The following is a 15,125-nucleotide window of genomic DNA, read 5'->3' on the forward strand; positions in this document are numbered from 1 at the left end:
TAAATATCAGGAAACTGAATTTGTTGACTATGGATTGTGGCCAGAATCTTTAGTCTGAGTCTTTTTTATATTTTTTGAGACCTCATCTCCACAATAAAAATAAACAAATTAGCCAGGCACTGTGGCACATGCCTGTAGTTCCAGCTACTTGGAAGGCTGAGGCAGAAGGATCGCCTGAGCCCAGCAGGTTGAGGCTGCGGTGGCTGTGAGGGAAACTGCTAGGGGAGGGAGGGGCATACCTCATTAACAAGGGTACCTACCTAATCAGTGTTTGTATACCTGAATTGTACCCCACATCTTTATAATTAAAAAATTAATAAATCATAATTTTTTAAATAAAATAAATAAATATCTCTCATGTACCTAAAAATTGGCAAGGCCTGAGGCGGAGGCTGAACATCGAGAACCAGAGCCCAGAGCCCAGGCCCAAGTAGGCCTGCACCACTGTGCTGAGTGCTGCAGCCAGGTAGAGAATCTAGCCTTAAACACAAGGCAACTTTTTACCAGAAGGACCTAGGGAATTTTGGCCAGCTCCCCCAACACAATCATGTTCAAGGAATGTTCAAGGCAGACAAATGTCTTTCTTGATTCAGTTCTGTATCTTGTGGTCTGTGGTTAGGAAAGTGCTGAGGTTTAGGGCATGCATTCAACTGCAGTCAGGACTAGCAGGGATAGCAAGAACTGCTGTGTCAGTTTGAGTTCCTTGGAGGTTAAAAGAAACTCAATGGGACAATGCTTGTCAGGGGAGGTGGGAAAAGAAGAAAGAACAAGAGCAGACAGGGAAAAATATTCAGGCTTTGTAGGTGTGACCTGTGAAAAGCAGCCAATGAAGGAATGAGTAGCTAGGAAGAGCCCCAGACTGCGTAAGGCTCTGCAGTGCAGTCTGAGCCAGGCCAAGGGGAGTTACTCAGAAACTTGTGTGTGATGGATCCGTCCTGGTGGGTGTTAATGCATCATCCACATAGCTTGGTGCTGCCCGCCCCTGCTGTTCAAGGCCTGGGCTTCCCCAGTGCAGGAAGGGAATGAAGCTGTGGGTAATGCATAAAGTACATAATCTAGCAGAGGATACAGGAAAGTGTATAGAAGGATGTTTGCAACACAGTATACCCAAATACACACAGTGTGCACATACGTTATGGAGTCAAAGAGAGAGTGTTCATATACACATTTAAGTGAGTAAGTAATAATCCTGTGTACATTTACTTAATAGATTTCTTTCTTGCCGGGTGTGGTGGCTCAAGCTTGTAATCCTAGCACTTTGGGAGGCCAAGGTGAGAGGATTTCCTGAGCCCAGGAATTCAAGACCAGCCTGGGCAACTTGGTGAGACCTCGTCTCTACCATAAATTAAAAAATTAGCTGGGCATGACAGTGTGCTCCTGTAGTTCCAGCTACTTGGAAGGCTGAGGTGGAAGGATCACCTGAGCCCAGCAAGTCAAGGCTGCAGTGGTCGTGAGAGTGCCACTGCACTCCAGTCTGGGCAACAGAGTGAGACTCTAACTCAAAAACAAAACAAAACAAAATAGATTTCTTTCTTTCTTTTAGTTGAAATATTTTTTTTTTTTTAAGTTGGAGTCTCACTCTGTCACCCATGCTGGAGTGCAGTGACACGCTCATGGCCACCGCAGCCTCAGCCTGCTGGGCTCAGGTGATCCTTCCATCTCAGCCTTCCAAGTAGCTGGAACCACGGGCACACATCACCATGCCCAGCTAATTTTTTTATTTATTGTAGAGACATGGTCTCGCCAAGTTGCCCAGGCTGGTCTCGAACCCCTGAGCTCAGGTAATCCTCTCGCCTCTGCCTCCCAAAGTACTGGGTCTACAGGAGTGAGTCACCATGCCCAGCTAGTTGAAATCTTATTGATAAAATAGAGAATATAGGATGTAAGAATAAAGGGACAAAATACTGTAAGGTTTTGAGTGACAGTGTTCTCAGTGGCCTCGGCTATGGCCAGTGGCATCATCTCTCATGAGCTATTGTGACTGAAAAGAGTATAGCAGTGTGCCAGGCATGCTTCTTTTTGCCCAAGATTGAACTAACTGCTCATCAACAGAATGGATTAAACCAAAGGGAACAAATCAAAATAGAAAGTCTGTTTTGCTACTAAAAATGTTAAGGTAGAAAAATGAGTCACAGCATCAAGAGCAAATAAGGATTGATATATATACATGAACCACATAATTGTATATTTACATATATAATATAAATATACAATTATGCAATATTAAAAATATGTCAGCGTAACTTAAAATACACACGTATACATATGTAAACCTTATATACAGATTCAATAGTTATTATAAGTACATACATTTTTATTAGTATATTAAATATATCTAGCAGGCCTATTATCAACATTCAAAGTGAAAGGAAATACTCCATCCCATTCTGAAATGGAGATTTATAACCAACCCATCTCATGCTCCAGACTTGCCTGGTTTGACTTTGAAAGCAGTCCATCTCTGAGTTTGGTCAATACATTTATTTGCCAGTAAGTATAAGCTATCGTTAGCTTTATTGCTCTTGGAAAAACAAAAATATAATATCCCATTTCCGGAAACTTATGACCATCTAGGCTGCACTGTGCCCTAAAGCTCTGGAGAGGCGTGCACCCAGAGGACCATGGGCAAATGCAGGACTTATTATTAGTGATAGCTTTGACCCCAAATCGATTCTCTGCTCACCTGCTGCCACACAGCCCAGGCTCCAGGCCCTACTGCTCAATGGTCCATTCTGCTAACCTCTTACCCACTCTGGTTTTGAGTGATCTGCCAGGGAGTGATCATCCCACATGGAATGGCAGCTGGGGACGCCTTCACAAGCTAAGGGAGGGGAAATTAGAAGGCAGAAAAGGAGAAAAAGACGGCACTGGCAGTCTTCCCAGTAAGTGAACTTTTGCCCTCATCTATCTCCACTTGAGGCAGAGGTAATAATACAATGACAAAATTGCAACTCCCAACTCTATCTTGTCCTGGCTGAAGTCCTTTGTCCTTAGAAGAAGAAAAAAAGGAGATTGAAGACCTCCTAGAGAATTCAGTGTCTTAGTTACAGTCAAAATTTGCAAGGCGTAGGCCCTGAACATAGACCCCATTCACTTCTGGTCCCATTGAGGCCAAACCCAAGAAGGCTGAATCAAGTATCACAGGAAAACAGGACCTCTGACAGTAGCAGAGACCAAGCAAGCAGAATAGAAAGGGTGAAATGCCACCTCCTGTCTCTCAGTCCCTTTATCCCGGGGCCTGAGGCCTGGTGTGTACCAGATAGAGAAGCATTGGGTTTTCTCATCCTGACCCCTTCCCATCAGCAACTGTGAGCTACGAAGCCCCTCGGCAGGGTTTTCAAAGATGACCCTTTATTCACACTCGGCATCCTGTAGCCCCTGCGTAGGATGAAGTCCTTAAAGGCAACTGTTCCATGAAGGTCTGCAAGGAACTCCTGAAAGAAACATTAGAGAAAACGTTTAGCCATCAGAAGCTCAATTTCACATCTATCCTTGTGAAAAGCACTTAGCTCTTTATAAAGGACCTCACTTTAAACCACATCCTTCTCGATTTTGAATACATGTGTAATGTTCACGAGTGGATGAGTATGAAAGGTTTTCAAAGATGCCCAACTCCCCCTCCTCTCCTCCTTACCCTTGTATTTAGGAAAAGCAATACACTTAGCAAGTCAACAGCTGTTGACCTCAGATGTCTGGAATCTAACATATTTGATTCCATTTATAGATCTTAACTTCAAAGGGCATGGCAATCAAAAACGATTTGATCTAATCTCAACATCTTCATAACAGTCAGGCATCCTTTTGGCTTTTCTTTACATTTATTTTAATTTAAAAATTGTATGTATATGTTTACATAACTGCAATTCAGTGCTTTAAGACCATTTCACCTTCCAAAACAAATCAGTCAAGAGTAGTCAAAATTCACGAGTTCCCAGCAAGACAGTCATGTTGTCATAGTTGCTATCCCTCTCTACCACATCATGGTGTCTGTATTTGTGAATTGGTGTGCCAGAGCCTAATGGTACCCCTAAAGCACATAAGGTAAATCATTTCTCAGGTATTATAAAGGTGTGATTCATAAAAATCACTGTAGAACAATTTCATTGTTTTGAACCCTTCCTGTGCCTAAACTTCCTGATAAACAATCTTTTACCATAGTATTTACATCAACTATATTTCCAAAATTTAAGTAACTTTTTCTTTAGCTGAACATAATTATTTTGGCAAACAACCTTATTAACATTCACCATCAAAATGAAATACGTTTTGTAAAATCCTTTAAATATTTAAGAATTGGTTGTTAAGAATATATTTTTTAAAAGAGAATTTCTAGAAACCCTAAAGCAAATGTCTGCAACTCTTTTTTTTAAGTATAGATAGGGTCTCACTATGTTGTCCAGGTTGGCCTCAAACTCCTGGACTCAAGCTACCTAACTACCCTGGCCTCCAAAGGTGCTAGAACTACAGGCATGGGCCACCCAGCTTTATTTTTATTTTTAAATACTCAATTCATTGAGAAAATTTTGTAACTTTTTAAAGTGCAACTGGAATAGTTTTTTGTTACATATTAAATTTACATAAGTTTAGATAGGCAGCCCAAAACCATACACCAAGGAATTCTGCTAAATATTATTTACATTATTTTGAGGTTTATAAGCATGCAGTGCACATAATGTGTGTCATACTTTATGCCTGAACATAATTATACCCAATACTGGGCAAAATAAAAACGTCCATCCCTCCTGTCGTAGCTTTTACATTTGAAGGAGGCAACTGATCAGTGATTACTCATGAATGGGCAGGCAAGAGTTTATCCATAATAAAATTAGAGCACAGCCTTATTGTGCATTTTTGTGACTTTGAGATATCACACAGTGCTTAACCTTTGTTCCTTTCCTCTCAGATCCTGTAATTCAGCTGTATTCCATTTTTTAAAAATTACTGGTTGCCATGTTGAATTCTTAACATTCATTTATTGCTGCTAGCATAAAAGCTTCACATTTAGTTTGTTACCCAAAGAAGAGGATGACATCATATCTACTCTGAGTACTGAGGTGGTCCCACCCATCACTATCTGAATCAATTGTTCCAAGAATGTCAGGTGTGTCATGAGTGGCTGTCCCAACTTTAGAGACACTGTGTCTGCCATGAAGCCAGTAGATTTCTACTCATCACACATTTCCCATAAGTGATTTGGCTCTCTTGCTGCTAAATTCCATATGCATGTTGTAGAGCTTTTGGGAGTCTCTATATGATTCCAGACATTCTGGTTTCAGGATGAGGGTGGCAGACATACTGTGATCATCTTTGGCTCAGATGGTCAAGTCTCAACATACATACACACCTGTTTCTGCAGCTCCTCCTGAAAATTCTCTTCTTGAGTGTTACATGAGACCTTAGGGTCAACCAGTAGGTCATCTGTGCTCTGCTTTTTCCACAACTTGGTGTCCAGATACCATGCTCCATATCTCATCTTCACCCCCTTCGGCTTATCAGGATTCTACAGAAAGTAACATAATTCCCAATGTCATTATCTTTTTTTGATTTGTTGTTTCAATAACTCTAAGACTTAGCTTATGAAAGCAGTATCATTACTTTGGATTTAGGGTTGGTCCTTGCCAAAGTGTTTTATGAAACTTCAGCATGCTTTGATTTTACAAAGAAAACATGAAAAGCTCATGATTGAGCAAATAATGTAATGGATAATAACATGGCCTTTGAATTTTGACAGACCTGGATTTAAGTCCAACTTTATCCCACTTGCTAGTTGTGAGTCCAAGGGAAAGTTACTTAAATTCTTCATCTGTAAAATGGACATAACAACAGTATCCACTCCCGTAGGATTGTTGTGAAGATTAAAGGAAAGAATTACATAAAAGCAACTAGAAATCATGTAAAAATCATGTATTTCTTCCCAGGGTAATGGCCTTGTACAATACTCTGTCAACCAAAATAATGTTATTAGACTTACTATGAGCCCAGCACTATGCTTTGCACAGTAAAGGCTACAGTATTTTTTATTAAAATGCTATCTAACACCTTTTGCCTCTTTGGTTAGAAGGGAGTAAGAGGGGGAAGAATAGATCTCATTCCTTTCCTTCCCCGTTCCTCAGTGGGACATCCAGGAGGCAGGAGAACCTCTTGCTGGCTCATAGCCTGATAGTGTGACTGCATCGCCCATGCACTGTCTCATCACAGACACGGGTCCAGCTCTTGGCTGGGGGAAAGAAGCATGAAACCACAAGGATCCTGCCTCTCTCTCCTCCCACACACATACATTCAAGTCGGTAGTGGAACATGTGGAGCATTCTAGATTTGAGCCAGAAATGTCTGTCTAAAACAGAATGGAACAGAGTGGGTGCTAGGGAAGAGCTGAAGTCAGCAACATGACCCCTCCATTTCAAGCATGCTGACCTCCTCGCTGCTTCCAGATAGCACCCATTACACTTCTACCTCCGTGCCTTTGTATTCATTCCCTCTGCTGTCATGCCTTTCCTCAAGAGACCCACATGACTCACTCCTTTACCTATTTCATGTCACCTTTTCAGTGGTATCTTTAACTTTCATTCATTGCTGATAGAGACACTGTGACCATCAATTTAAAAATGCAACACCCCTCACAACATTCCTTGGCTTCCTTCCTCATCTCATGTTTTTTAGCGACCCTTATCGCCATTTGACATGCTATATATTTTTCAATTGTTTTTCTGTTTCTCTCTTCTCACTCTCTAAAATGTAAACTTCAGAGATTATTCCTGAATGCATCTCCTGGCATCTAAAATAATACTAAGGACACAACAGGTGCTTAATAAATGTGTTTAATTAAAGACAAGTTTCTTAACTTTGGCATGACTGACATTTGGTACTAGATAATTGTTTATATGTGGGGGTAAGGAGGGTGGCTATCTGACACATTGTAGGATGTCTGGTAGCATCCCTGGCCTCTACTGACTATATGCCATGACACTCCCTAAGTGGTGACAACAACCAATGTCATCTCTAAACATTGCCAAATACCCTGGATGGAGGGAAGGTGACAAAATTGCTCTCAGGTGAGAACTACTGAATGGAAGGGAGGGAGAGAGGGAGGGAGGAGATGAGGGGGAGGGAGAGGAATGAAGACTACGCTACCGTGGCACTGAAGAGCCTGAGTTTTGGAATCCACTGTTTTTGGGCAACTGGAGATCTTTCAAGGCTCAGGAAAAACATAATTTCTTCTGCGAAGGCTTTGCTGAACCTGTCCTCACCTCATGCTTGTGGAACTGATTACTTCTTCCTATGTCCCAGTCACACTACATCATTTTGCTGTAGTTAATCATTTACCTGTTGATCACCCTAGACCATAATCTTCTTAAGTGCAGGAGGCAGTCCTCCATTTTTGTTTCATTTGTTCCCAGCACTTTTGGACACATAGTAGCAGATGCTCAGAAATCCACCACTTTTTAGAAAATCCATAAACAGTTGGATGAATTAATGTAGGGGGCTGAGATAAATGCTTAAAATAGAGGCACAGAATGCTGTGAGAGATTAAAAGAACAAATTAATGTCAACCAAGGGACCTGGAAAAGCCATATGAAGAAACTGGCACATGCACTATGTCTAAAGGAAGACAGAACATGTGGACGTAGGGAGGAGAGTCACTCAGGAGAACATTGTAAGCAGTGCCAAGGAGGAGGGGAAGCTTGGAGTCTTACAGACACCCAAGACCACCTAAGAGTGTCCAAAGTTTAAAAAATAGAGATGAAAACTTCTCCTTTCAGAAGGCATCTACCACATCTACCCTCCCACCTGCAACATCCAAAATGCAGGGGAAAAAAATGCATGAACTGATAGTTTGCAAGACCCTGGACATTAGGTAATGAAAGACAGTGATCCTTGAGAGACAAGCAGCAAGCAAGAGAAGCTGCCAGTTGTCCTAGCCCACTGCCTTGAGAGTTCCAGTCATGCACAGGGCAGAGGAGTCCAGGAGGAATCAGGGACACTCTGCATTGCAAAGACAGAACTGAGAAACTGGGGAGACCCAGAAAGCCAAAGCTAGCAGCACAGAGTAATAAAAAGAAAGCGATGCTTGGGGAAAGAATGCCAGAGGACTACACAGGGTACCCTTCTGTGCATGCATGCAAAGAAATGACCTGATGTCAGGGAATAAACCAACCCAAAGGGTTAGAGGAGAAAGTGCCCAGCACATCCACAGGGCCAGGAACAGTGCCTTCTTTCTTCTGGAAAGCCGAAAGAACCATAGGACATTGGGTAGAACACACAGAAGGGTCCTGGCTCAATAGTAGGGAATAATTAGCCCTACACAGACCATTGCTTTGCTCTTTCCCCCCCAAAAAACTTAAAAGCAAGACCCAAAAGAATCACACTTTTCCAAGAAATTGATTGCATTTCAGAACAAAGTTCAAGAGTATTTATAGGAATACAAAAATATTCAACACCCAGTAAGTAAAATTACAATGCCCATCCTTCATCAGAGATCACCAGGCATGCAGAGATGCAGGAAAACATGACCCGTAACCAGGAGGTGAATCAGCTCATGGAGATGGATACCAGTGTCAGAATTAGCAGACAAAGACAACTACATGGCTATTATAACTATTCCATATGTTCAAAAGATTAAGTAGAGAATGGAAGGTATGCAAAGGGGGACCCAAAAAAACCCAGAATTTATTTATAAATGTATAAATGCACTTTTTTAAAAAATCGTGTGTTTATTCTTACTGTTTAAACTTTGATCATCTTCAAAGTACTCTCTGTTTGATGTAATATACCTATCAAGATGTTTTTTCCACAGCTGGATACCTTTTAGTGTTTTTACCATTTTTTTGTTTCACCTCTTCCACACTGGCAAAACAATTCCCTTTGAAGACTTTGTTTATCCAGGGAAACAAAAAATGTAGGTCAAGGAGAGATCAGGTGAATGGGGAGGGTGGGGCACTGGGATCATGCCATTTTTTGCTCAAAAACTGCTGAACACACAGCACAATGAGGGCAGGTGCGTTATTATGGTGGAAGAACCAGTCACCTGTATGCCACAACTTCGGACATTTCTTCCACAAATCATGACACAACCTTCTCAAAACTTCCAAACAAATACTTTGACCATTTGATCAGGTCAAATTTGATTGTACTACAAGGGACCGCCTTTCAAAAGATAATTCCAGGTTTTATTGGATCCCACTCCCGTGTGTGTGTGTGTGTGTGTGTGTGTGTGTGTGTGTGTGTGTGTGTGTGTATGTGTGTGTGTGTATACACACCCAAGTCAAGTTTCCAGAGATGAAAATTATACTATATGAGATAAAATAACTGGATGAGATTAACAGCAGATTAGACAGCGTAGAAAAAAAATTAGTGAACATAAACACATGGCCAGCCTGGTATTTGTACAAGAACAAGCACATAGACCAATGGAAGAGGATAGAGATTCCAGAAGCAAAGCCTCAATTCCTCAACCAACTCATCTATGACAAAACCTCCAACAACAACTACTGGGGAGAGGAAAACCTATTCAGTAAATGTTGCTGGGAAAACTGGCTGACCACATACAGAAGATTGAAACAGGACCCCTACCTATCACCATACACAAAAATTAACTCTAAATGAATCAAAGACCTAAACATAAAACCTCAAACTATAAAAATATTAGAAAACGCAGGAGACATCCTTATGGAAATTTGAACTGGGAACCAATTCCTACTCAGAATCCTAAAGGCCAATACCTTAAGAAATAAGGTAGATAAGTGGAAGCTCATCAAATTAATGAGCTTCTGCAAAGCAAAAGAAACCATCAAGAGAGCAGGGAGAGAGTCCACAGAATGGGAAAAAACATTTGCCAACTGTATATCTGCCAAAGCCCTAACAGCTAGGATCTACGAGGAACTCAAATGCACCAAAGGGAAAAAGACAAACAGCTCCTTTAATGTGGGCAAAAGACATGAACAGACACTTCTCAAAAGAAGATATACAGGCAGCTAACAGACACATGAAAAAGTGCTCAGCCTCACTCATCATCAGAGAAATGCAAATCAAAACCACATTGAGATACCCCCTAACCCCTATAAGAATGGCCATCATTAATAAAACAAACAACAACAGATGCTGGCAATAATGTGGAGAAAAAGGAATGCTTCTACACTGCTGGTGGGAATGCAAACTTGTACAAGCTCTCTGGAAAACAGTTTGGAGGTTTCTGAAAGAACTAGAAATTGACCTTTCATATGACCCAGAAATTCCCCTATTGGGAATATACCCGGAGGAACACAAACTATTCTACAAAGAGGATACCTGTACACATACATTTGTTGTAGCTCTATTCACAATAGCATAAACATGAAAACAACCATGTTGCCTATCGAAGCTGGACTGGATAAAAAAATGTGGCACATATACACAATGGAATATTATGCAGCCATAAAGAATGATAAATATATGGACTTTGCAGCAACCTGGATGGACTTGGAGTGGATCATACTCAGTGATTTATCACAGAAACAAAGAACAGAGTTCCATATGTTCTCACTCATAAGAGGATCTTGAACAATTATAATGCTACAAGAAAGCAATTGGAAGTAATGGGAAACTATTGGTGGGGGGGAAGGTGGGATTGGCAGTTGAGGGAAACTGCTAGGAGAGGGAGGGGCATATCTCATTAACAGGGGTACCTGCATGATCAATGTTTGTATACCTAACCCAGAACTGTACAGCTTTACAATAGAAATTTTTTTAATAATAATAAATAAATAAATACATGGTCACATAAATAAAGAAAGAAAAGAGAATTTAAAAACTTAACAGTGATGCAGTGAGCTGCGAGGCACTTCAAGCAGCTGAACTGCATGTAATTAGAGCCTTGAGAAGGTGTTGAAAGGCAAAAACAAATTTCTAAAGTAATTATCAAATATTTTCCAAATATCTGCTAGGTGTGGTGCCTGTAATTCCGGCTACTTGGAAGGCTGAGGCGGAAGGATCACCAGAGCCCAGCAGGTCGAGGCTGCGGTGGCCGGGAGCAGCCACTGCACTCCAGTCTGGGCGACAGAGTGAGACTCCAACTCAAAAAAAAAAAAAAAAAAAAGATATTAACAGCAATTCAGAATGGCATGTCTTGTTGGTATAACTGCCTTTGTCATATGTATTAAACATCCAGTCATTTAACAAATACTTTTTAATCATAAAAAAATTCAAGATTTCTACTTTAAAAGGCCTGTGCCCCATGAAGTACCACAATTCAAGAACATTCAAGACTTCAGTTTGACTTAATCTTCTTTGATTTTTGGTCTGCTCTCCTGCAGTTACCTGTGGTTTCTGAGGCTTCCTGTCATAGTCTGGTTTCCGGAAGAATTCCGGCTTCTGCAGTGCACTTGGACCCACACTGTACTTGAGCTCCTGAGGAACCTGGTCCAGCCTCAGGCTGCGGAGCACATTGCTCCTTGGTTTGCTCTGATCATTAATGTCAAACTGTTTCAGGACAAGCTCTTCATCAAGGCTCGAAATTCCCTGGAAGAAAACCACATTGTGTGAGCTGAGGGCAAGGGGTGAAGGCCTCCTTGCCTTCTTCCTTCACCTGGGAAGTGGTTGCCCGTTGCTGGGGAAGAGCTTAGAAGAAGGTAGAAGATGGTTAGCATTGTTTGGACAAGAAGTATTTGGGTCTGAAGGGCTCTGCCAGTGCCTTAAGGACAGCTCAAGACCCGCAAGAAGCAGTGAGTCCGTGAAGGAAATTCGGTCTGTCTGATCAAAAGTAAGCTTCCCTAGCATTTTCCAGGAGTGTCCAGACCCGTCCATGTTCATTCTGCCCTCAGCCCTACATGAGGGAAGCTGCCCTGTCCACGGCTCTTGTTGAAGGAGCCAGTACTAATCAGCTTCACTTTGTACACAGAACAGCCTCCCCCTTTCCCTTTCTCAGCAACAGCTGGTGGGGGTAGAGATGGGCACGTCACAGCAGCTCATCCGTAGGCTGAGTGTTGACCTCTGGTGTGGCTCAAGGCTAAAAGATATTAAGCCCAACAGAATCCAACTTTGGAAAATAGAAATTGGAAACACAGAGACAATGAGATCACTAGCAGCTGGAGTCGAGGTTTGCCTGACTGCAGTCCCAAGATTCCTTGAGTTTTCTGCACAACAGAGCATTAGTGTCCAGCACCAAGAATGAGAGAAGGGTTAGGGCTGGGAACCAGGCAACCCAAGCCACCATTTATGGACCAGTGGTGGTTGGGTGCCAGACATGGTGGTCATCATCTGCCTGAGCCAGCATTTCTGCCAATCCCCCTCCGAGGCGCCTCCCTCACTCAGTCAGTTTGCTGCAGCTGGATACCCTCAGCCTCGGCTTCAGGTCTAAACATGAGACCTGGCCTAGCCAATGAGTACAGTCCAGCTCCTCAACCCCAAAGGTTAATTCAGGCACAGGCATGTGACCCAGGTAGGACAGTGAGAATAAGCTCTGGACTTCTCCCTATTGGAAACGCGTTGCTTTCTTCCCACTTAGGTTGCTTACCAGTAGAATATAAGTCTGGAAATTTTAGTGTCCTATTTTGGCATCTCTTGGGGAAAGACCACTTGAGAATGAAGTCTGAGGAGTACAACCAAAATGGAATCAACCCCTAAAAACATTTTAGCACCTGGATTCAGCTGTGCCTGAAGTTCCTAATATTTCAGTCAGTTGCTAATGAAATAGTATTAAATAATACACTGACTGAAACAGACTAATCACCAAAAAAATGGGGGAGCTGAATAAAAATTCTAGAGGTCTCAAATCCAAAGAATCTAGACATCTACTGAGACTCAGGGACAACAATATGTCACTAAATAGGTTCTTGGAAGAAGGACAAGGAAAAGCACTTGACAACTCAGTCAAAAGACTTTTGTACATGCTTGACTAAAATCTTCACATAAAAAATTTCTGACATGAAGAATCTTTTGATTCAGTTATCGAAGGCTTTGTAAGTACTCTTCATCTTAAAAAATGAGTTGGACAAGGGAAAAAAATGAGTGAAAGAGAGAAAAGAAGACCTTGACATTGAATTGGAAAATAGAAATGAAATGACAGCAATGGTGTGAGGTATAAACATAAACATTTAAATTAGTTGCAATCTTGCAAACTTTCCAAAAATTTCACCTACCAGAAACATTGTTATTTATAAATGGGGAAAGAAAATAATTCCCTTACAACTGTGACAACTTAACTTAGGTTTTTGTTTGTTTGTTTGTTTTTGTTTTTGAGTTGGAGTCTCACTCTGCTGCCCAGGCTGGAGGGCAGTGGCCCACTCCTGAGCACTGCAGCCTCGACCAGCTGGGCTCAGGCGATCCTTCCATCTCAGCCTTTCAAGTAGCTGGAATTATAGGCATGCGCCACCACACCTGGATAATTTTTTTTTCTTTGTTGTAGAGATGAAGTCTCATCAAGTTGCCCAGGCTTGTCTCAAGCCCATGGGCTCAGGCAATCCTCTCACCTTAGCCTCCCAAAGTACTGGGATTATAAGCATGAGCCACCATACCTGACCTAGACTTAGATTTTTATCCAACTCTGTTTTTTAATGAAAGCAACTTTGAACTTGACTTTTAAAAATTTGTTTAAGCATTACTACTAACTTACAAGAGTAGCAACCCAGTTGCAGAAGTCACTAACTGCTTTGCGTACATTTTCCTGAAGAAAAGGACCATCTTCAAGGAGCAAGCCTGCTTTATGTGGCTTTTCTTCATAAAACCATTGGCCTGAATGTGATGCAGGAATCTTCTTGGGACTAAAGAGAATGAGATCATGAGAGAATCACAATACAGGTCACAGTGAATGCAAGTGGATTTCAAACAGTTTCATGGGGCAGAGGAAATCAGGAAGCAAATATTTCTAATAGTCTCTTGCAAGCTTTAATTCTTCAAAGATCCCATTCTCATTATCAATATCATGAAGACAATTATACTATGATTAGTTATAGCAATTAAAAAACATAGCATTTCACCATTATAAGTTGATTTTATTTATTTACTTATGTATTTATTTAGAGACAGTCTTACTCTGTTGCCCAAGCTGAAGCACAGATCACTGCAGCCTCAAACTCCTGTGCTCACGTGATCATCTCACCTTGGCCTCCTGAGTAGCTGGGACTACAGATGTGTGCCACCTTGTCTGGCCAGTTATTTTTTGTAGACATAGGAACTTGTTATGTTTCCCAGACTGGTCTTTAAATCCTGGCTTCAAGTGACCCTCCTACTTCAGCCTCCCAAAGTGCTGGGATTACAGGTGTGAGCCACTGCATTCAGCCATAAATTGACTTTTTAAAGGGTGAGTACCATTTATTAAAATATGTGCCAGAACTGGGTGCAGTGGTTCACAACTGGATTCCCAGCACTTTGAGAGGTGGAGGTGAGAGGATTACCTGAGCTCAGGGGCTTGAGACCAGTCTTAGCAACATGGCGAGACCCCATCTCTACAATTAATCAGAAAATCAGTTGGGCATGGTGGCACATGCGTGTGTTTCTAGCTACTTGGAAGGCTGAGGTGGAAGGACTACCTGAGCCCAGCAGGTTAAGGCTGTGGTGGCCATGAGCATGCCACTGCACTGCAGCCTCTTTGACTGAGACTCCAACTCAAAATATATATATGCCAGGAAAAATTCCTTTGTGTGAAGTCTACCAAAGCCTCAGACAATCTTGACAACTAGGCGACATCCTTGCCATCTCTCTCCCTCATCCTAAAGTCCAGCCCGCTCAGTCTGGCAGATTTTAACTCTGTCTTCTTCCATGAACTGTTGCCCTTTCAGCCCCACAACCTCCAAGCCATTCTTAGCACTACAACCAAAGTGGTCATTTCAGAATGTAAATCTGGGCATATCAAAGACAGCCACCATTCATCCTTGATTAAGCCTCATCAATAGCTTCTTTATAAAGTTGAAGACCCACAGGATGGATGTCAATAAGAAATCAAAAAACAACAGCTGCTGGCATGGCTGTGGAGAAAAGGGAACGCTTCTACACTGTTGGGGGGAATGTAAGCTAGTTCAACCTTTGTGGAAAGCAGTGTGGCAATTTCTTTAAGAACTAAAAATTGAGCTTCCATATGATACAGCAATCCCACGTCTGGGAATACACCAAAAAGACATGTGCACATGTAAGTGCACTGCAGCACTATTCACAAT

The 15,125-nt window shown here is 41.8% G+C and overlaps 1 protein-coding gene across 1 annotated transcript; it reads right to left on the reverse strand.

Annotated features, from left to right (window-relative positions):
• Positions 1-2,268: 2,268 nt before the first annotated feature.
• Positions 2,269-13,733, reverse strand: LOC103267885 (protein FAM47E-like; the record flags this gene model as incomplete). The annotated part of the gene is made up of 5 exons (XM_008065455.1): positions 2,269-3,434; positions 4,132-4,134; positions 5,345-5,500; positions 11,293-11,493; positions 13,586-13,733. Coding segments are annotated over 5 exons (643 nt in total), but the record flags the coding sequence as incomplete, so codon positions are not given.
• Positions 13,734-15,125: the final 1,392 nt, after the last annotated feature.

Source organism: Carlito syrichta, unplaced genomic scaffold (assembly GCF_000164805.1).
Source record: "Carlito syrichta isolate Samal-C Ts95f unplaced genomic scaffold, Tarsius_syrichta-2.0.1 Scaffold308419, whole genome shotgun sequence".
NCBI lineage: Eukaryota > Metazoa > Chordata > Mammalia > Primates > Tarsiidae > Carlito > Carlito syrichta.